Here is a 23993-nt window from a genome sequence, read left to right on the forward strand (position 1 = left end):
AGCATCTGCTAAATGCTTCCTCTTTCAAGTCTAGATGGGGGAGAGCCAGCTTCTTTTAACACCAAACAAAAGTACCTGAGCCTTCCTCCAGAAATGTGCATTTGGGCCGTGTCTATGTGGGTGTTAGCACTTTCTAGCTGAAACAAATCACGATTTGTGCCTCTGGAGCAGAGGGTAGTTTGATTATCACCCTCACCACGTCTTGCTTCATAGTGGGGGATTGTTGGACTGGATATGAGGAAGACGACCACGGTCTTCACCATTAAACGCCTTGCCCTGCGTCATAAACTTGTTACCTTTCTTGTTAGATGGCCCCACTCTCCATCCAGTTCCTTAAATCTCAAACCTGAGAATCACCTTAATACCTTCTTCTCCCTCTGCCCCCAAATCCGGTCAGTTGCCACGTTCTTTCATTTCTATCTCTTGACTATCTCTCAAATCTACATGCTTCTCTTATCCCCACTGCTACCATCAAGGACCACCAACATCAGCTTTTCCCTGAGCTGTTGCTTCTAATTGATTTTTTTGCATATACTCTTTCTTCCCTCATTCGTGCTTAGAAATAGTACACAACCATTAACCCACTATCTAACCCAGGAACTTGAACATTGACCATACCTTACATTGATCTCTCTTGTCACATCCCACTGACTTCTGCCTCGCTAAGGGGAACCCTATTCTGAGTTTGTGTTATTACTTCTTTTCTTCTTAAAACAATTTTTTCACATATATAGGCATAAACAGAATATTGTTTAATTTTAATTATTTTTACTAGTTATTAAAAGTGCCATGCTATATGTACTGTTATCTAATTTATTTTTTCACCTAGTAATCTATTTTAAAGACTCATTTATTTTAAAGACTCATTCATGTCACATGTAGCTGTAGTTCACTTTTATACTAACAGTGAACAATATAACAGTGAACACATTCTGTGTGTTGTTATGGCATTTTGGTTTTTCCCAAGTTTTTGCTCTAAGAAACAACACTGCTTGGAATATTCTTATATGTGTCCTGGTCCATGTGTACAAGTGTTTCTCTTGGTTCTAAACTAAGGTATGGAATTGCTGAGGTGTGTGGTATGTGAAAGTTCAGCTTTAGAAGATAATATCAGGTTATTTTTCCAAATTGTACTGATGCGTAGATCCTTTTGATCCACATTCTGTAAGGCTTGGAATTGGCAGATTTTAGTTTTTGCTAAATGACATCTCTTTGTTTCAGTTTCCATTTTCTTGATTAAGTGTGTCTTCATGTGTTCATTGGCCACATATGTTACTTCTGTGAAATGCCTCTTCCTGACTTTTGCCCACTATTCTAATGTGTTGTTTTTTCTTTTTGTATTGATTTGTAGGGCTTCTTCATATAATATAGATAACAATCCTTTCTTCGTTACGTGTGTTGCACAGATATTCTCCCAATTTGTAGGTTGACTTTTTACTTTTCTTAAGATATCTTTGTCTTAAAATGTTTTATAATGAAAAATTTCAAATATATACAAACATAGAAAGAATATTGTAATAAAACTTAAGATTCCTGTCACTCAGCTTCAATAATTATCAATACATGGCCAATCTTATTAAATCTATATCCCAAGGCTCTCCACCTCTATGTTCCCCTCTTTCCTGGCTTATTTCGAGGCAACTTTCCCATGTCGTTATCATTTTATGTGTAAATACTCCAGTACATACATAGTCTGTAAGATGGGGTTCCTTTAAGAAACTATTACCACAATGCCATTATCTCACCTAAAAGTTAACAAATATTTGTTAATATCTTGAAATATCAGCTTTCTCATTTCACTAAATCTCTTATAAATTTTTATTTTTATGTTTTAATTTGGTGCCAGCTATTGATTGGGCCGTAGTGATTTCTGACAAGAGACTTATTTTTTTAGAAGACTTATTTCATTTTGAATTGCGGCTCTGAACTTTTCGTATTTTAATCCTGATAGGGCGTTCTTCTTGGATAGTGACTGTATTCTATGTTTTCTACTCCCTGTGTAAGAAAGAAAAATGTTCTGTAGTGAGTTTCTGAGAAGTTCTCTTTACACTTTATCTGGCTATTGAACCTTATTTTTCTTGTAATTTTTTTAATCAATATTTGTTTTGCAGATGAGTCTGTGGCCTTCACCATAAGTGTTGGTTCAGAGAGATGATGAAATCCCACATTAAATGGAACAAACCTATAAAAAATCATATATGTAATAAAACTAGGTTTGGATAAAATCTTCAAAATATATCAGTATTGAACATACCAGTGAAAAGCCCAGGGTTATTTTTTACCATCTAAAATAACAGTAGAAAACACTCTTGCTAACTTGAACAATCTAAAGATTCCCTTAGGGTAAAGACTTCTATATATCTAATTTATGATGGATTTATATGAAAAAAAATACCTATATAGTTTGGAAATATGATTAAGAACTATTTTTAAATCTTGTTTTAGCGGTTTATGTTGGATATATTTGAAAGTTTCCATAGTTCCATATTAATACTGAATGCTAAAAACAAAACAATAGAAACAAAAAAGCAAAAAAACCCACCTAGTTTATTTTAAATAAATTCAGATGTATTCCTTAAATTATAAATAAGCCCCACTAGTATGTTTTGGAATGGACGTTGATGAAAAAAGATATTAGGTTATAGTCCTCCTCATTAGTGATTTTTAAACAAAAACATAATTTCCTGGGAGGCACAAACATTTCGTGTGTTTATGTACAGTGTTTACTCATATCCCTGCTTATTCTTAGATGGATTCAAGATGACAAGAAAAAAAACAAATAAAAATAGGGGAGAACTAGTGCTGAATGGGAAGTTTTTGATGGCCTCAGTAATAGCACATTTAGCTCTTACGAGGATCTGATCATAGCCGTTTTAGGAAATTTCCAGGAGATGGTGGAGAATGAGCCAGGGGTTTCAAATGTTTGAAAAAGGTGACATGCTAAGAGGAAGCTAGTGCAAGACAGGGAGAAACAGCCGCTCTGGTGAAGAGGCAGAGTGGAGCCCACGCGTCTGCGCTGCGTACCCTGCCCTCCTGGATGCTGCGGTTGCGTGGCTGTCGTGATGTGATGTGTGATGCAACGCCAGCAAAACTAGTTCACTGAGCCCCAGTCTAAGTGGTTGTGGCACAATTCTTCAGGGAGCAGAAAGGAGTGAGCTTGAAGTTCCCTTATTACTCTTCCCATTACTCACTCTTTATCTTGTAGCTTTTCTTTTCTTCCAAGGAAAGTCATGCATCTGTGTTAATTTTCAAAGAGAAATCTTCTTGATTTCAGGATATATGCACAGGGTTTGATCATTAGCTAATATTTTAGGAAAACATATTTTTTTGCTTATTATTTTGGCCTTGTTTTATTGTTTCCTTTTTTGTTGTTGTTGAGGAAGATTAGCCCTGAGCTAACATCTGCTGCCAATCCTCTTCTTTTTCCTGAGGAAGACTGGCCCTGAGCTAACATCTGCTGCCAATCCTCTTCTTTTTCCTGAGGAAGACTAGCCCTGAGCTAACATCTGTATCCATCTTCCTCTACTTTATATGTGGGACACCTGCCACAGCCTGGCTTGACAAGCGGTGCGTAGGTCCCCACCCAGGATCTGAACCAGCACACCCGGGATCCAAACCGGCAAACCCCAGGCCGCTGAAGTGGAACATGTGAACTTAACCACTGCGCCACCAGGCTGGCCCCTGTTGTTTCCTTTTTATACGTTTTTTGTTTTTTTAAAGAAAGGGCAAGAGGAATACTTTTTCTGAGTGTGTTCCTTTTTCCGTGCCTTTATTTTTCTCTGAAAGTGAGGAGAGAGTTAGTAACAGAGAGACTTCTCCGGTCTGTTCAATACTCACCTCCAGATTAATCTGATTAAGACACTATTTGCTTCGTGTAACTTCCCACCTCAGAAACCTGCCAAGACTCTGTGTGGTTTTTGAATGAAGTTCGTCCTCCTCAGTTAGGTCTCATGGTGTCAACCCTTAAGTCCCTGCTCACACCAACCTCTAAACCACTGGAGGCACTTTTCAGTTTTTCCGGTATGACTTGCTCGTTTCTCCCTCCGTGCGTTTTGCTTGGTCTCCTAGTCGTCCCTCCCCGACACCACGCTCAAGTTTTTCCCTACTCCGTAGCCCTGCTCATTATCACCAACCCCGTTTTCATCCCTTTAATGACCTGTAGTGCTTGTCTGTGTCATTATTCTGACTTTCAATTATGTAATGCTTCTAACTGCTTCCTAAGGGTACAGATAAGATTGAAAGTTCTTGAGAGCAGAGAGTCTACCTTATATTTCTTTGATTCCTCACTGAATACAAGGCTAGATTCTTAATAAATATTTGTTAGGTTGAGATGAAAATTAGCAGGCATTCTGACTGTGATAAAATTGAATAATATTCTAAGTTGATTTTACTTGATTAAGCTGTTTCACATTTGCCAAATGGATTCTTGATTGCAGTTGATTATTGCATAATCCATTCCCTGTGAAGTTTTGTAAATTAAGATTAATTGGAAAAACATGAGTTTTGAAAAATCATAGAGAATGTTCTTATTACTTTTAGTTATATGCAATAATTGGACAGGTAATAGTATTTCTAAAGTAGAAGTCTATTTCATGCGAGAAGTGCTCATTTGTGGTTGGCAGCATCTACCATTGTTTCCTAAAGATGTAGAAATAGCTTGTTTTCTTAAGTAAAAAATGTTCCCCGTAGTCTTGTTTTCAAAAATATTAATTTGAATAGCAAGTTCTTCTTAGTGCAAAGCCCATAAACATCATTTAGATTAGGTTACTTTAAATGTCAAAAAATAGGCACAATTTGAGACTTTACTAAACTGAAGTGAGGAAATTCCCATCGAGGGTGCAGACGAGGACTGCAGAGGCTTCTGAAGGTGCCTGCAGGTTGAGACATAGCAGTGTTTGTTCACGGTGACTCACCGTCTGCCCAGCTAATCACAGTGTTTTCTCAGTGTTGGACAATAAGAACTCGTTTTAGAAGTCATGTGCACAGTTTATTGTCAGACTGTAAAATGGTAGGTCTATGGACATGAATCATGCAGAGAAGTCTGAGAAAGAGAATCATCACGTTTTTTATTGAGGGAGGGTGCTCCCTAGAGAGATTCTTTTTAGGTGGGATTAAAATAAGTTTCCTCTCTCCTGCCGTCCTCAACAAATATTCCCTGTTTATCCTTTCATTTTAGTATCTTAGGTGGGGGCTCATATTCACTGTTAATTGTGTTACATCTTAAATATTGACCTACTAATCAACTCTGTAGCTATCATAGACCAGATTTTAAGTTAAATATCTTTTCCAAATCTCGTTTGAAGAGAACTGATTTTGTTATGAATTTGGACTTTCCATGAGAAGTACTGTTGGTGAAGTTATACATGCCATGGCCAGGGGCAGCTCAACATTCATTTTTAAATGTAGCTTGACCAGTGTATGTGGATTACATTCAGATGTCTGGTGAGAAGGATCAAGAATGTTTTTCCAAGAAAAAAGAATCAATTAGATAAAGAACATAATCATAGGGTATGAGGCTGTTAAGTGATGGCAGTTTCTCTCTACTCCCTCTAAATGTAGAGGAAAAATGCAGGAGAAGCATCGTTTCTAATGAAACATTGGAAAAGTAAAAGTGGCACTTTCCCTTTGCTTTGTTTGGGGGCAGTCGTGGGAAGTTGTAGTTAGGCCCAGGGGATTTCAGTGCCAAGAAAAGCATTCTGCACAAAGGAGTAAATGCTGAAGTTTGGCCTGCAAAGCACATAGTTGAGAGGAGAAAGCTAAGTGTTTCTCTTTCTTTCTTTTTTAATTTTAGCCCCATTTATGAGAAAATCAAGCTGCCTTTTTTTTTTTTAAACATTGGCACCTGAGCTAACAACTGTTGCCAATCTTTTTTTTTCCTCCTCCTTCTCCCCAAAGCCTTCTAAGTGTGGGTCCTTCTGGCTGTGCTGTGTGGGACGCTGCCTCAGCATGGCCTGATGAGCAGTGCCATGTCCACACCCAGGATCTGAACCGGCGAAACCCTGGGCCACCAAAGCAGAGTTTGTGAACCCAAACACTTGGCCACGGGGCCGGCCCCAGTGTTTTTCTTTTGAAGCACAAAATATAAATAACATGATTTGAGGAAGAGTTGTGAGAATACCCCTTCTCTAATTTTAGTGGATGATTATTTCTTTCTGCTAAGTTATGCTTAGTTTTGTATATAAGTATCTTTAAAGCTATAAGTATCTTTGTATCATTTATTAACTGTTTGTATTAATATTTCCTTTTGAAGGGTGAATAAACCTTGTGATAGTTGAAACTGTGAACCTAAAGTTGTAAATGATGGTAAGCATTATAAGTGGGGAAGATTAGTTGATAATTAAGGCCTGGGTCCTCTCCCGCATTCTCAGGATGCACAGTTACATACTTATAAACACATTCTTAAACATAAAGGCTCACTAAGCATCATTCCCAAATGTCTCCTGTCTGAAAATTCATCCCCCTCACATTTACTATGATCCTTAATCTCAAATACCTCTCCTTTCCTGGTGCTTAAAACTCCCTCAGGCTTACTTACGTATTCCCTTTATCCTGTTGAGTTACACATTAACACTTAGATGCATCTCCCCTTGCCCTCAGTAAAGCATGCAATGTTAAGCGTACACACATTTGCACACCCCAGAGAGCATACAGGCAGAGAGGAGAGAAGATCCATGGTTTGTTGGGTGGAAGATTGTGTGTGGAGATTGCTGTGTTGCTGTTGTGAATAGGAAAAATGGTTGGAAAGTAGACTTGAGAGATGATGAGTTGAGGGACCACACATTACTGATAATCGTTGAGGGGTTAATGTATCATTCTGTTAATGCATCTACAGGCTACTTGATCTGAGATCAACCATTGAGACTAGTAATAATCCTAATGAGTGGAAAAGGATACAGATGGTTTAACGCTGATCCAGATCAGTTGAGAAGTATATCTGTTATTCTGTATTTGAGTATGAGACTTTCTGAATCTAGGACTATTATTTCCAACAGAGTTGAGATAAAGAAATTTTGAGTAAGGGATGTAAAGTGTTGTAAATATTAGTTTCTAAAGCATTTCAAAGATTATGAAAAAGCATTGTTTATGTTGACTGTTAAAATGTTGTTTAGAAATAAAGATGTCAGAGTACCCAGTAAGACTTGTTGGACGGTGTTTATTGATGGCTGCTATGGGTTAAATCTTTCTTCAAGAACAGGATTGAAAGTTTGGCCTGCCTCTCTTGCCGGTGTGCTGGGCTCTGCCACACTTTTCCTGTTTGCATAGATGGCATCGGTTTCTTCTTTGCAGCAAGGACTAACTATTATTTTGTCTTTTTGAAGGAAGAATGTGGAATTTGGAGCCAGAAAGAGTTATACAAACACAGTATGATTAATTGTCTTTAATTTTTTATTACATCCTTTGATTTATCAAATTCCCTTTAAAATAAAAGCTGAAGTCTCAGTATTGCATTCAGAGTTTTATGTTGGTAGTTCTCAGTTCTGGATGCAAATTAAAATAACACGGGGAACTTTTAAAAATACTAAGAACAGGATGGGGTTTAGGCATCTGAACAGTGTCTTTATTCTCCTGTTTCATTGAGATTTGTATGGGTTTATAACTCCAAGGATACACAAACAATCATTTTGTTGATTTCTAGAAAAATATCCTATTGTGAATTTAATTGGGATTGCATTGAATCACAACAGGATTCTGATCAATTTAGGGAGAATTGACCTTTTAATAATACTGAATTTTTCATTTCTTGAACATGGCATATCTCTCTATTTACATTGTCTTCAATTTCTTTCATCAGTCTTTTGTAGTCTTCAGCCTACGGATCTTAAACATATGTTGTTTATTTCTTTTAGATTGGCAGCTGAGCTAATATCTGTTGCCAGTCTTCTTTTGCTTTTCCTCTTCTCCCCAAAGCCCCCCAGTACATAGTTGTATACTCTAGTTGCAGGTCCTTCTGGCTCTGCTATGTGGGATGCTGCCCCAGCATGGCTTGATGAGCAGTGCCATGTCCGCATCCAGGATCTGAACCAGCGAAACCCTGGGCTGCTGAAGCGGAGTGTGGGAACTTAAGCGCTTGGCCATGGGGCCACCCTGAACATATGTGCTTTTTTTTGAGGAAGATTAGCCCTGAGCTAACATCTACCACTAATCCTCCTCTTTTTGCTGAGGAAGACTGGCCCTGAGCTCACATCCGTGCCCATCTTTCTCTGTTTTATGTGGGACACCTGCCACAGCATGGCTTGACAAGTGGTGTGTAGGTCTGCGCTCATGATCCAAACTGGCAAACCCTTGGCCACCGAAGCAGAATGTGTGAACTTAACCACTGTGCCATCAGGCCAGCCCTGAATGTGTTTTTAAAACAATTTTTTGTCTATGTTTTCATGTTTTTGGTGCTATTGTATTTCCATTTAGCTTTTGCTAGTTTATAGAAATAAAATTGAGTTTTGTATGTTAACCTTGTACTCTGCAACCTTGCTGAGTCCCTTATTATAATGTTTTTGGTAGCTTCTATAGATTTTTTTGGTACATTCTTTGGGATTTTCTACACAGAAGATCATTTTGTCTGGAGTAGACACAGTTTTAGTTTTTCATTTTCAATCTGTGTGCCTTTTATTCCTTTTTCTTGCCGTATTGTACCAGCTGTGTTCTCCAGTGTGACGCTGGCCCTAGTGGTGAGAGCAGTCACCCTTGACTTGTTCTTCATCTTGGGTGAAAAGCAGTCTTTCGTCATTAAGTATGATATTAGCTGTTTCATTGTTGTCTTTAAGATGCCTATTATCAGATTGAGGCAATTCCCTTCTTTTCCTAGTTTTCTGAAAGTGTTTATTAGGAATGGATGTTGAATTTTGTCATCTGCATCTATTCAGATGATCATATGGCATTTCTCTTTTAGTCTGTTAATATGGTGAATTATATTGATTGATTTTCAGATGTCGTACCTGTGTTCATTCCTGGGATAAAGGCCCCTGGGTTGTGATTTTTACCCTCATAATGCGTTGCTGCACGTGATTTGCTCATATTTTGTTGAAGATTTTGTGTCTGTGGTCATGAGGGATACTGACTTGTTTTCTTCTGCTGTAATATATTGATATGTTTTTGGTATTAAAATAAAACTGGCCTCATAAAAGATTTGGAAAGCGTTCTCTCCTTTTTTATTCCCTGGAACAGTTAGTGTAGAAATATAGTTATTTCTTCTTTAAATGTTTAGAATTCACCAGTACAGCTCCCTGAATGAGGAGCTTTCTTATTTGGAAGACTTAAAAACACACGTTCAGTTTCTGTAACGGACATGAGCCTGTTCGGGTTGTCCGTTTCTTCCTGAGTGAGCTTTCACGGGCTGTGTTTTTCAAGGAGTAGTTTGTGTCTCTTCATTTCATCCAAGTTGTTGAATTTATGGACGTAAAGTTTTGTGTAATATTTTCTTGTTATTTCTGTAAGGTCTGTAGAACCTGTGGTGATATCCTTTCTTTCATTCTTGATATTGGTAATTTGCGTCTTCTCTCTTTTTTTCTTAGTTGGTTTGGCTAGAGATTTATCACTATTATTGGTTTATTCAAAGAACCAGCTTTTGGTTTTACTAATTTTCTATATTGTTTTTCTGTTTGCAATTACATTGATTTCTGCTCTTACTCATATTTTTTTCCTTTTGCTTGTTTTGGGTTTAATTTGCTGTTCTATTTCTAGTGTCTTAAGTTGGAAGCTTAGATTATTGACTTGAGAACCTTCTTTTCTAGTATAAACATATTTAATATTTATAAAGCAAAAAGTGCCTGCCCTTCATTGCTTTCCTCTGGCTGCCTGCTTTCCACCCTGGAGGCACCAGTGCTGTCTTTTCAGTATCTTTTCACAGATAGTTTATACATGTACAAACAAATATATGAGAATATTATTTTTACTCTTTTTTTAATATAATTACTAGATTACATTCTAGCCATTATGTTTTTATTCTTTCTTTTTTTTTTTTTAAAGATTTTATTTTTTCCTTTTTCTTCCCCAAAGCCCCCTAGTACATAGTTGTGTATTCTTCGTTGTGGGTTCTTCTAGTTGTGGCATGTGGGACGCCGCCTCAGCGTGGTTTGATGAGCAGTGCCATGTCCGCGCCCAGGATTCGAACTAACGAAACACTGGGCCGCCTGCAGCGGAGCGCGCGAACTTAACCACTCGGCCACGGGGCCAGCCCCGATGTTTTTATTCTTTTTACATATTTTGTTGTGGAGAATTTTACACTTTGCAGTTTGTATATCTTAAGTGTCTTTTAGCCTGAAGATTTCCCCTTCATCATTTCTGCCCTGAAACCATTAGCCTTGTCCAGTAATGGTAACCCTCTTTCTAAGGATTCATTTTTAAACAGTTTTTATTGAGAAATAGAAAACACCTACAGAAAAATACATAAAACGAAGTACAGTTTAATAAACTATTGTAAAGCAAATATCCCACATACATACTACGGAGGCCAAGAAATAGAATGCTCTCTGACCTGGAAGCCCCTGTGTTGTCCTTTCTGCATTACAACCCTCTTTCTTCCCCCAGAGGTCATCAACAGCCTTATTTTTATGGAAATCTCTTCTAAGATTAATTTTTACTTTCGCCTGTGGAATTTACTGGATATTATTGCATCCTGAAATCTATGTGTGCAAAAAATATTTTGAGCAAGTTTACCTTAAAAAACATCCTTAGTTGTGCAGCCAGGCCCCACTCTGCGGTCAGTGAGCACTTCCTCCTCGTTCCTGCTCTGCTGACCGTCAGGCATGCTCACGCTCACTCTCACTGCAGGAATGTTTTCTTTCATTGCTTCATTTCTCTAGGCCCCTTTATTTCAGGATAGAAGCCACATCCATCGGTGTTCCTAGCTGTAGGCAATAGAAACCGTCTCTGGCCAATTTATTAAGAGAATATGGGTGCCCCACAGCCTCTCTGAAAAGGTTGGGAAAGTATGCTTGAAGACCACGGCGCCAAGAACAAAGCTCAAAATCTACCACAAAACTGGTCTCATGAAGCACCTCTGCCTGTCTCTGGGCACAGATATTGCTGTGAGTGCTCCAGACACCAGGGATGCTGGGCTGTGGGTGCTGCCACAGGAATCTCTGTCCCTGCCGCCTCAGGACCCTGGATGGGACTGCCCTGACTGCTGCCGTCCTCACCAGGTGGATTCTTTGGAGTTCCTGCTTCTGAGAACTTAATCATTTTCTAGTTGAAGTCTAGAATGGCTGCATCTTATTCGTGGAGTTTGTGTTATGTGACATATCTTAGTTTCGAGGAAAGATGGGAAAGCAAATATCTGGGTTTTTTTTCTTCTTACTTTGGTGAGAAATGTACTTGTCTCATAAGGAGGGTGTGCTTAAGTGTAGACTCCGCATTTGGGTAGTTGGCAACCAAAAAGGAATGTGCGCTGTAAAAGTTCTGTGTCAGTCTAAGAAGTCCATTCCCTTTAACATAGTTGATGCTCTTTATAGCCACTCATGTTGCTCATATTATGCTATGAATATTTGACATAGGAATAGTCCTTATATTGCCAGCTGTCGTATAAGACGTGGAGTAGGGTCTGTGTTTCTAAAGAGCTGTAAATTTTAAAAATGCCATCCTAATTTTAGCTAATTGCAGGAATTTGTATTTTATCTTATATACTTAATAAGACATTGTAGTTAAAAATCAGATTGTAACAAACATTGGTATTTCCTGGCGATGTTTTCACCGAGAACCTTCTGGCTAATGGACCATTTGCCTTTTTTCAGGTGTGATCTAACTGTATACAAAGAAGTTTTGGAAAATAGGAGACACTCTGTTAAGACCATTAGTAGAGATAAATAGGATGACGCTTGCTTTTCAAAACCAAGATGTTGTAGTTCTCATTACTGCAAAGAAATTTTACTCTAAGTGACTATGAAACTTTGTAAGCATAAGCTTTATAAAATTAACACAAAAGCCCATTGTTAATTTACATATGATGACTTTAAAAACTAGCGAGTGAAGTTTTCATCTGCTGTGAACCCAGGGCAGAGTTGAATGGATGGAGTAGGGGTCGTGTTGGGCCAGGGGGCCTTGCTGATGTTGTCTTGGCTCTGCTGGTGGTGTGCGGCATTACTGTGGGTAATTCATTTATGCTCTCCTACATTTGGTCCTTCCAGCTCCTGAGAAAGAATTCATGTCTGTCTCTTTCCTTCACTTTTCTCACGGTGGTGGCATGGGAAGATCTGAGACAGATATGATTGAGCTTTGTAGAATAAACACGTGGTAACATAAAAGTTGTCACGGTAAAAACAAAGATGAATGTACTATAAAATCTTTACAGGAGTGTGCACCCTGTTGATTTCATATATAACAACAAACTGTTGTTATAGCATCCTGATGAAAGACACATTTCTGAATAATTATTCAAACCAGGTGGTGCCTCAGTTTTGAATATTTAAGAATACCTCAGGTCTGGATTTAATGGGCTAAGTTGATAGCAAATTTATTTATGGTTCATCCATTTGGCCTCTGCCTATACAGCCAGTGGAAATTGCTTTACGGAATATTTCTAAACTCATTTCCAAATAATTCAGGTTAGTTTTAGCACTGTTCACCTAGCGTAGGTGAAGCCTGAATAACTCTGTAGTCCAAAAAAGTCCAAGGTTTCTAAATGTGGTAATATTGTAACATAGAAGGGTAGGAATCAAATTACTGGTTGCCCAATGTTTAGTGATACGTTTGATTGCTTTTGTGGTTCCAGATAGCAATTATTTCTAATATAATTTATTTTGCAGTGAGGGCCGAGGCAAGTTGACGGTATTTTCAGTTAAAGCTATGTTAGCAACCATGTGTGGTGGAAAAATGCTGGACAAATTGAGATGTAAGTATTTTCATATTATTTGAAAGATTTTATTTTCAAATTAGGACTTTTAAACAGTTTGAAATGAATGTTTTCAGAATTTTGGATGATGCAGTATTTAACTTCTTTGTTTTTTACCACATCACTCACTTTGTAGCAGCTGGCTCAGAGTATGTAAGTTATGCCACCTACTGTTCACATGGAAAAGTTGGTTAAATTGATTTATTGTTAGTATCTTTTTAGTTTAAAGCAAGAAAACTGAAGAGATTCAGAATAGTAATGTTGACATTTAAAAAATTCTTTAAAAAATATTTTCCGTATTACTAAAAATTATACTGGAGATAATTACGTTGATTGCTCTTAGTTAGAAAATGAATTTGATTACTTTCCCGAGGTTTGGTCAACTTTAGCCCTTTTCGTAATAACTCCGTTTTTCATCAGGTGGCATTTCCTGTGATTAAACTGTTCTTTCCTTTCCTTAGAGTCACGCTCAGTTATTTAGAAACTGGTGCCTGTTTTTTCAGTTATCCTTCCTTGAGTTTTTTTCTTGCTGCTGGCCATTTTGGCATTTTACTCACACTCGATACTCTAAGAAGGTGGTTAGATGAAGTCAAAGGAGATGATATTTACAATTGTTTAATTTTTCTGCTCATGGTTTCCAGTTTTTCATTCATTAGATGGTTAGTAACTGCCTCGATATGCCTGTGTTTTCTCACTGAATTGTTGAGATGTCTTTGAGCAGCAGGTGGTATGTACTCGATTATATAGGTGAGGTAATTGCTGGGGGTGAAGTTGGGATTGCGGCTCAGGCTGTCTGGCTTCAGAGCCCTGTTCTCAGTTACTTTGTTGCGCTCCGTTGTACTAGTCCTGTAATGGGAGACACACGGGATGCACTGCCGAGACCAAAGTGTGGTAATACAAGCACCCGTAGAGTAGGAAACTGGCAGGTTTCAGCGAGGTGAGGTTGAAGCTGTGGGTTTTAATGAAGCATTGAGATACCCTGTGAATTGATTTATTGAAGAAACTGGGTCATCTGTCCTGTAGCATTTCTCATAGACTGGATTTTAATGATTGCATCCCCATGATGTTCCTCTGTGGCCTCCATTTTTTCTTTTCTTTTAATTGAAAGATATAAAGTCTTGATCAGATTCAAGTACAAGCTTTTGGGCAAGATTCTTCATAGGTGCATTTGTTTTCTGTGCTTTTTCTTACATCTTCCCATGACATTGAAAGTTGGACAGCTAGATGGCTCACTAGATGTAGATTCAGATGTTCTAAAGGAAGACAGTGGATAATATGTTTGATCGACTGTCATCTGGCTTATCTTCATTTCAAAATCACCTGCAATGTAAAACAAACTTTCGGTAGTAAAAAGTACAGTTTTATGTAAATACTCTTCTGAGTTTTTTTTTTCACACTATCTCAAAATATTACTCTTTTGGGCTGAAATTTCTTAATATTTTCTTAATTCTATCATTTTTTTGAGGGAGATCCCATAATATGGTTGAAATGTAATTGCAAACATAAAGAAAAAGAAAGTTGAGATTTTGTCTGCTTTTTAATGATGATGATACCAGATGATACCGTCTGTATTAGTACTGGAGAAACTGGTTGAAAAATAGAAAATCGGTTATATAACTGCACATTGTAGATGACATTGGAATCTTTACGTTTCCATGATTAAATCTGCTCTGTTTACTCTGGATTGGTACCTGCCACATAGTAAGTGCCAAAATTTCGCCAAATATAAATTGTTGATCGACTACTAAAATTACTGCCATTTTTTTGTTGTAGCTGTTAGTGAGGAAGTACAATTCTAGCACTATGTGAAGTATGGAGGGATCCAGGTGGTAGTTTCTTTTGATATATGGCTTTTGAACTTCTTGGAGGAACGCAAGTGACTAACAGTGAAGTGTCACAAAGGTACTCATGCCCAGGCAGACGTAACGTCAGTGTGCTCAGAATTCTAGGTCGTTTCACATCGTATATGGGTTGATGAGATACAAGCCCTACTGGGTCACTAATTATCAGTTTATATTATTCAGACATTTAAAATATGGTTTCTTTATCTTGTTTGTGTTCAAAATTATAGTTTCTTTACCATCTGTAGCTCTGTTTCATTACTTTTTTTGTACCATAATTATCTTGGCTGGAGAATGAAGTATTTAACAAAAGTAAAATTTTCAGGTATTGAAGCCTAGCTCCACTTTTTAATCTTAATCATCAGGGTGAAAACCACTTTAAATGTAGTCTGTCCCTCCTGTTTTGCAGAGCTCACTGATCATAATTTAAACATTTTTCATCTCTTAGGGATGCCATTCTCTGATGCATTCGTGGCTAATCGTGAGGCTCTGGGTTGGTTGTCCTGTCTCAAGTTTTCAGACTACTGTGCTTTTTCAGTTCTTGAGCTTTTTGGTGTTGGTACATAGTGGTGGTGGTGATGGTGTGTGTGTGTGTCCTTTATCACTGGTGAATGTGTTGGTGTTATCACTGTACCAGTCTCTAGAAGTCTGTCTTTGCTTCTGACTTAGTTTTAATATGCTACTGACAGAGAAAACGTAACCAAACTTCTTAGCATTCTATTTAACATCTGGACGTAAGTGATTACTTACGTGTTAGGAGAGAAGCACGTGAGCTCTTGTATGTGATTGGTGGTTTTGGCTGTTGTGAGAACCTGTGTTTCCCTGGCTTTCTAGGGCTCAGCTGTGTCGTGCTTAGTTGAGGTGGCTGAATATAGTGTAGACAGAAGTGAGGTAGAACACTGTATTGTAACATCAGATGATATTTGACCGTTTATTCACTTTCTTCTCCCTACTTATTCCATTGTCTTTGTTCTTGGTTTTTCCATCTCCCTCCCACTGACTGCACTCTCTGCTGTTACCTCTCTTAATGTTCCTGTTAAATTAGGTTTTCTAATTTGTGGAATATGCCTTAGTGTTTCCACTTTTCTTCTTTTTATTTTTATCTTTTATTTTAGAATCTTTTTCCTTTAATTTTTTCCCCTCCTCCTTTTTCACTTAGTATTTTTTGTTTGCTTGTTTTAGTGTCGAGATAGCATTTGAAATAACCAACATTTATGCTTTTAGTTTGAAACGTTTCTTAATTAGATTTTTCAGATCTCTCTTAAGAGAGTTTCTGTCCCCAGGTAACATTCGTCTGTAGAAGTGGTTTGCTGTTGCGGCCGTTAGGGACTGTGTCCCAGATTCAAAGTTAACTTAGGGTGCTATTCTAAGTACCAATGATTTGTAATCAGAATACAGACTTTAATTATAAGCATGATCAAAACTCGATGTCAGAAACCCACAAAATAACTCAGAGAACAAAATTTTACAGACTCTAAAGCCCATTATTTATTAAACCATACTGGTCAGTTAATTTATGTGATTTATTTACTTTGTCTAATTCTGTTTGTTTTCTAAGAAACTTAATCTCCTCTTATTCAAACCCCATATTTCTTGCACTAAAAGATAGGAGCAGATGATTCATGCAATTTATTTTTAAATTCTTTAAAAACCTGGTCCTACTCCTTTGAAGGGCAGTGTAACAGTATGTATCAGGAAGGCTGTAAAAATATTCGTATCCATTGACTCAGTCTCCTTCTTGAGTTTATCCTGTGGAATTAATCAGAGATGTACCCCAAGTTTTATGTATATTTGTCACAGAATTTTTTATTATATATGAAAACATGAAACAGCTGTAGGGTCCAAAAATGAAAGCTCAGTTAAATTTCAAGATACTCACATAATTGAATATAAGGTCTTCAAAAATATGTTTCAGACCAAAATGCATAAATGTAATACAATTTTAAACAAAAATTTATTATGCACGTAGAAAAAGAAATGTAACAAAATGGTGACAGGTGTTTTCTCTGGATTTTAGCTTAAGAATGGTTTTATAATAATAATAATTTATATTGCTTATCTTTCTGTGTGTTTTTGATAGACCGCACTTTGAGTAGCCAGAGAAAAGATGATCTGAGGTTCTATCTGTTTCTGCCCAGAACTGGCAGTTCTCACTGACATTTCAGTTGTCTGCTTCCTTGATGATTCATTAACAGCCTGTAGAGGGGTCATCTTTTGAAGTTATAATTAAATAGTTTCACCTGTTCAGAATTGAGCTGCTTCTGCTATAGTCTTTTAACCACCTGTCACTGCATATTTATCCTATCTGGTTTCTGTTAACCTTCCCTTCTCCTCATTAGATGGAGGTGACTGTTTAATCTGAGCGAGTGATGCCCACATTTACATTTCTCATCTAACCAAAATGTTCTAGAACTGGAAGCAAGAAAGAGAGAAGTTCTAAATCTGTATTTTATGAATAAGAAAAAAATGAACAAAAACCTAGGGAGGCCTGGAGACTTGTGTAAGGTAGTTCCTGGCTGAGTGAACACTAGAAGCCCGAGGCAAGCTGGCTCCCCTGCTCCAGCCTCACTCTAACTTCCCGAATGATTTGCGAAGTTTGGGAATAAGGTATGCACTTAGAGTTAGTTACGTACAGGTATTTATACACATGCCAATGTGTGTGTGTTTCTGTGGGTTAGGTTGCTCAGTTGGTAGAAAAATGACAGGAGGCGAGGGTCATTTGTCAGGGAAAGCTAACGTATAAAAGAAAATGGTTCTCCATTTATAGACCTGACTCTTTATTGTAAACTATCATCTTGCAAAAGTGAATGACTGGTCATGTGGGGACAAGAAAGGAGTGGGTAGATGCAACGAGTAAAACCAGGGTCATTGTCATCAGAAAAAAGCATTTGAAACATGTGGTGATGGTAGAATAGTAGCATTATTTTCCTATTACACAAGGGACAGATTTTTTTTCCTCCCCAAAGCCCCCATATGTAGTTGTATATTCTGGTTATAGGTCATTCTGGTTCTTCCGTGTGGGATGCTGCCATAGCATGGCTTGATGAGTGGTGTGTAGGTCCGCACCCAGGATCCGAACTGGCAAACCCTGGGCCGCTGAAGCAGAGTGCGTGAACTTAACCACTTGGCCATGGGGCCAGTCCCAGGACAGAATTTTTTTTTAAATGTGTACGCATCTGTATTTAAGGGCTTGATTGTGAGTTTTTCACAAGAGAGAAAGCCTACATTTTTATCTGGAAACAACTAATGGGGAATTAGCATACCTTCTTTCAGAGGTATATAAATAGGAAGAGTTACTGGGGAAATTAACCAGTGATCTGGGAAGTAATTTAGTCCCTTAATGCAGAAGGGTTTAGGGATTTAATTAGAGGACTAGTTTAATTTTTTATTAAATTTTGTTGTCTCATTTCTTTGGCGAGATCTTTTTATATGTAGTAACTCACACTAACTTAGATTCATTGTTATACTTTATTTAAGGTAAAGGAAATTAGCAGTAACTTTTCAGTGTTTTTCTTATAGATAAGAGAAGCCTAATCTATGAAAAAATACCAGTAACTCAAGAAGTAATGGATTATTTCACTAAGCCTTCAATTTTAGGGTCTAGCAGTATTTCTGTTATTAAAACAAACAGACAAATATGTTTCTTCTTGTTCTCTTACTATTGTAATATGGTCCTATTAAGTTATAGTTTGTTTTTTAATGGATTTTTTAAAAAATTTACTACTTTAAATCTATTAGATGATGCAGTAAGTATAATTGAAAATACTGCTTTTTCGGTGGGTTGGTAAGTCATTTTCCTATCCAGTCACTCTCTTCTTTTCTTACTCTGGATGAGCGAGGTGTAGATTTGTCACTGGTGGTATATACACATATGTTTTCTTGGTTGCGAAGCTAATACATAGGTGTATTTATGTACTTGGTAGCTAAAATCTCTGGTCTTGAATATTTCCGTCATTTAGTTAGTGGCTACAAGTTAACAACTTGCTAGTTTATGTTATGAATACATTGAGTAGCAACAGAAAAATTCACTAACAGTGGCTTAAACACATTGAGATTTGTTTGTCTCATGTGAAAATAAGTCCAAAGGCTGGTGAGTTCGAAGTTGGTACCATGACTTAAGAATGTCATCAGAGACTCGGATTCCTCCTGTCTCCCGCTCTGCCCTGTGGCTTTCCTCCTTAGGGTGATAGGTGACTGCTCTACGCCAGGCCCCGTTCAGGCAGAAGGAAGAAAGAGATGCCTCTCTCAGGAAAGCAACAGCTTTTGCAGAAATCCACTCCAGAGTTTCAGTGTGTGGCAGAGAATGGGAAGTCATTTTTTAAGTGGAGCACATTGCCGTTCTCAGCACCATCAGGGTTCGATTGGTGAGTGAGAGGGGAAAATAGATACTGAGTGGTGGACACCTTGCAGCGTCTGCTGCATCCCATATCAAGGTTTTGTTTTCATTCAGATTTAATGGATGATTATTTTCCTCGTTATAAGAATAGCAGCCACCTATTTCACAATTAAGTCACTATGCTCTTCCCTTCTTCAGAGGGCATCAGTGTTTCGCATAATTGGTAATGCCTTCAGAGCTCCGTGTCTGCAGTCTTGAGCTGTGGCCCAGTGCTCTTCCTTACTGCCTGCAGGATGGTCCACTTGGAAATGTGCTGATTTGTTCAAATACTGTTATGTTCAAAGCCAAGTATCTTTATCTTCAGTTTGTTTATTTCAATCATGGTTGCCGGTATTTTCCCAAGCTAGAAACTCAGAATAATCCTAACTTTTAAAATTCATTTATTCTTCAATCCAGTTTGCCATCAACTGCTGTTTCCTTCACTGAAATGTCTTGGAGTTGACCTCCCCCCATCACATACCATCCCTCCTGAAGTTCACACTCTCGCTCCCTCATTTGTGCATCCTTTACAAGGTTTCCCAGCTGGTGTCTGCAGGCCTCTTCTCCCTCTTTTATTCATTCTCCTGGTCATTCAGTCTAATTTGTTTGAAACTTAACTTTCTAAATGTTTCTTCCTTATTTAAGAGTTTTTAAACCAAATCCAAATTGCTTTCCTCTTTCAGAGTTTTCTTTCATAACAGCTACTTTTCTTATTCTATCATTATTTCCTTTTATTTCTCAATCTAAACTGTGTCTCACGGCCAGAATGTTCTCCGCAGTGCACTGTTTCTGCTCAGCACCGCTAACAGATGCGCTGTCCAGTGCCGTAGACTTTTATCCGCCTCTTCTCGAGTCGTGTCCCCTGACCCCCACTCCTGGCCTGTTTTTACCTCATCACTCTGGATCCTACCTTTCAAGGCCTAGCTTCTAAATTCGTTTCTTTTAGAATTTTCTTGACAATTCCTGCCTGTTGTTTTTATATCTGTTCTAAACTATATTTTGAACAAGTGTGGTGCACTGGAATTTCTTCAGAGTCAGATAAGTGTGAGTTTAAGTCTTGATTTAGCTACTTACTGACTTTTTAACCTTAAGCAAGTTAACTTTTCTAAGTTAATTTCCTTCTCTATAAAATTTAATTGTGTGCATGCACATGTGTGCACACGCACACACCTTTTTGTGAGAGTAAAATGAGGTAATGTTTAGTAAAGTATAGGTGCACTTAGTTTGGGGATTGTTGCATGAAAACAAAAACCCAGGATAATGGTATCTTAAAGTTGAAGTTTATTTTTCTCTTACATAAAAGAAGTTCAGGGGTAGGTAGTCCAGGGCTGGTATGGTAGCTTCATGTTCATATGGGACCCAGGCTTTTTCTGTTTTTCTTTTTTTAACATTCTAATAATGATTTCTCTATTGAAATTGAGATTATCACAAAATCCAAGGTGGCTGCTGGAGCCCCAGCCATCATAACTACATTCCAAATAGCAAAGGGGGAAGGGAATAAGGAAAAAAGAGCCTACTTTCCAGCTAGGTCAGCTTTTTTAACCAGCCTTCCTGGAAGTCCCTCACAATTCTGCTTATGGTCCCATTGGCCAGTACTTAGAAACATAACCATAACTTGCTAAAAGGAGGCTGTGAATCTTAATCTCTTAGTTAGGTACATTGCTGCACAAAATAAAATTAGTGTTCTGTTACTAAGGAAGAAGAGGATAATATTGGGTGGCTACAGGCAGACTCAGCCGTAGTTTCCTGTTGTGGTACCTGGTAAATAGTGAGCCTTAACAAATATCTTTTTGCCTCTCTTCTTTCTGTTCCATTTAGAGTTCGGTATAGCACTTAATTCTTTGCTTTGTATGTATCCTATTTTTCCAGCTACATGGAAAGCTTCTTGGGGAATAAGGACCATGCACGATAATCTGTTGTGTTTCAAAGCACCTAGTGGAGCGCTTGGCACCCTGGACCGCGGTGTAGGAACTTAGTATGCGTCTGTTAATTGATTTTACTTTCCCCTAGGACCATACTTCTTCTAGCCTCTTATCGGATCCCCACCCCCATTTGAGTATTTAATATTTTTCCTTCAACTACAAACTACCAGGTATCATGAGAGGATAGACTCAGATTTTCATTCCTTTGATAGTTTTCTGTTTTCTAATGCCTTAAAAGTTACCTTGTGGAGTTGATAATCTAATGTTTTATCTTCCTTTGATTAATGTATTCAAATTTTTTTTCTATAACTAGTGCTTCAGGATAAATTCCCAAAATTGAACCTGAAGTATAGCATACATGTACATTACGTATATCTCTAATATTGCTGTTCATGATGAATATATAGAATATGACTTTTCAAAATGCTATGTTTGGAAAGGCCTCAGGAAGTGGTCTTTCTGTGCATATTCACCTCCTCACTGATTTGTTTGTAAGGAGGCTCAATAGTTTGAAAAAAAGCTTAGGTCACATTTCTTTGTCATGCTGTTTTTGAGCTCCTGGTTATTTTTATTTTTCTCCCCAACAATGGATAAGAAGAGAAGAGTAGCTAACTGGAGACAGGAAACTCTCTCCAAGAAGATAAATAATAGTATTACTGGAAACTTCTTTCCCCTCTGCTTGGATCAGACTTTATGTAAAAATGAGATCTTGGTGTATAAAAGTATCTTGGAATTTATATGAGTTCTTTTTATTCTACTTGGAACTCACTAAGTAGAATATTTTAAACATGCTCTATGCTTCCTTCGAATTTATTTCTTCACAAGTATACATTACATCTTAGTCTTTGAAGATACAAATATAATACAATTTCTTTCATACCCCATCACCAATATGCTAATATATTCATACCTTCCAACATGCATATGTGTTATATAAATATATAAATGCTAAGAGATAAAAATATATTCTACAAATTCTTTTTGGAGCCAAGTGAGGTATAAATAAGTAAAATAAAAAGTAATATGTCATTCGTTTATGCATACTCAAAAAGAGTACATAGGTAGACGTACATGAATGGTTACTTGATTTGATGTTTAGGTAGAATATTAAGTGGGTGGGAGAGAGGGGCCTGGTCAGCAAAGTAACCACACAGTGTTAATAAGAATGAGAATACGTATTATCTAAAAGTCATACTAACTTTATGATACTTTTTAATGATGCTTTTTGACTGGTGTACAAATGACACAGAGTCATTTATAAAAAGTTGGTGTTTCTTTATAGTTTGACTTTATTTGGTTTTGTTCTCATAGATGTTTTCTCCCAGATGTCAGATTCCAATGGCTTAATGATATTTAGCAAGTTTGACCAGTTTCTGAAGGAAGTTCTGAAGCTCCCAACAGCTGTCTTTGAAGGGCCGTCCTTTGGTTACACAGAGCACTCAGTCCGCACCTGTTTTCCCCAGCAGGTAAGGACAGTTCTGTAGACTCTAGGACTAGAAGAGCATCATCCGCCCCTCCACTCGGGTCAGACTTCACCAGATTGCTTCCCGGCCAGGGACGTAAGGTCTTGAGGAGGGGAGGAGAAAGAGCTTTAAGTGGGAGGAGTGTGAAAAAGAGGGGGGATGAAAAATTCACCTGAGGATTCTTGTTTGGGAAGGAGGAGAGTCCTCTTCTGAAAAATGATGATTTTTGACATATTTAAATTACTAAAATTTTAAAGAAAAATGTTTGTGTTTATGTTACTGCTACTGGACGTATATTACTGTCCTAAATGAGTTCTTTAAACTGTGAAATACAGGAATTTTGATATAAAACTCTGTACAATACTGGATCATTGTTTCCTGAGCACTGAAGCCACGGAATGCTGTGCACTTCTCTTCTGCCAGCTCAGAATCCCTGGAGGGTACACTGCCGCTTTCATATGGAAGAAAGATAGATTTGTTTCTCTTTATTTGTGGTGTCCTTTTGTGGTCCTGCTCTAGAGGTCGTGTCGGTACATTTCTGAGATCTTAACTATGTCTTAAAGACTCAGAGCAGAGCACACACTGACTATAGCGTTCATTTTATTCAGGTAGAGGTAAGATAAGAGGAGCTTCGTGCTAAACTTAGAAAGTTCTGGAAAGTGGGAAATTAAGAAAACAAAAATCTATGTTAAAACTAATAAGTAAAAAATTAATGGAAATAGGATATTGACATAGTCTGAAAGTATCTCCCCATAAGATGTTAATTAATTACGAAAGAAAACATAGGGACTTTACAGTAGAGAAACCTGCCAGGTCCACTTTAACCAGATGGTCAAAGGCCCTCACACCAGTAGAGGAATAGACGGATATCCCTGCCTCCTGATAGGATGCACTGAGAAGTACCCAATGTCACTACTGTCGTACTTCTCAAGAAAAACACAACCTGAGTCTTATCTGGAGGAAATAGCCCACAAACCCAAATGAAGGGATTTTGATAAAATAATTGGGGGGCTGCCCCCGTGGTGTAGTGGTTGAGTTTGGCACTTTCTGTTTCGGCAGCCCAGGTTTGCAGGTTTGGATCCCAGGTGTGGACCTATACCACTTGTCAGTCATACTGTGGTGGTGACCCACATATAAAATAGAGGAAGATGGGCACAGATGTTAGCTCAGGGTGAATCTTCCTTAGCAAGAAAAGCAAATTAAAAAAAAACTGGCCTGTACGCTTTAAAAATGTCAGTGTCATTAAAGACAAAGACTGAAGAACTACTCCATATTACAGAAGTCTAAAGAGATGTGAAAACTGAATGCAGCTCACCATCCAGGATTTCCTTTTGTTATAAAGGACATTATTGGGATACTTGAAAAAAATCTAAATAAATTTTTTAGACTAGATAATAGTATTGTGTCAATGAATACTGATTTCCTGATTTTGAAATTTGTATTAAATTACGTAAGAGAATGTCCTGGTCGTTAAGAAATACAGTCTGAGGTATTTAAAGGTTAAAGGGGCAGCTCTTCTGCAGTGTTAACAATTGAGGAATCAGGGTTAAGGGTAAATGGGAATTTTTT

General features: G+C 37.8%; 1 protein-coding gene across 50 annotated transcripts in view; it reads left to right on the forward strand.

Moving 5' to 3' along the window:
* The window catches only part of DTNB (dystrobrevin beta), a 237966-nt gene that overhangs the window by 39585 nt on the left and 174388 nt on the right, over nucleotides 1-23993 (forward strand). For 48 of the 50 annotated variants that reach the window (XM_070235811.1, XM_070235815.1, XM_070235820.1 and 45 more), the window contains 2 exons: nucleotides 12738-12823; nucleotides 22273-22427. In XM_070235811.1, coding sequence (XP_070091912.1) covers nucleotides 12738-12823; nucleotides 22273-22427 — 241 coding nt within the window. The remainder of the gene's footprint in view (nucleotides 1-12737; nucleotides 12824-22272; nucleotides 22428-23993) is intronic. The other 2 variants (XM_070235828.1, XM_070235829.1) reach the window with 1 other exon arrangement.

The sequence above is a fragment of the Equus caballus genome, chromosome 15, assembly GCF_041296265.1.
Source record: "Equus caballus isolate H_3958 breed thoroughbred chromosome 15, TB-T2T, whole genome shotgun sequence".
In the NCBI taxonomy this organism is placed as follows: Eukaryota; Metazoa; Chordata; class Mammalia; order Perissodactyla; family Equidae; genus Equus; species Equus caballus.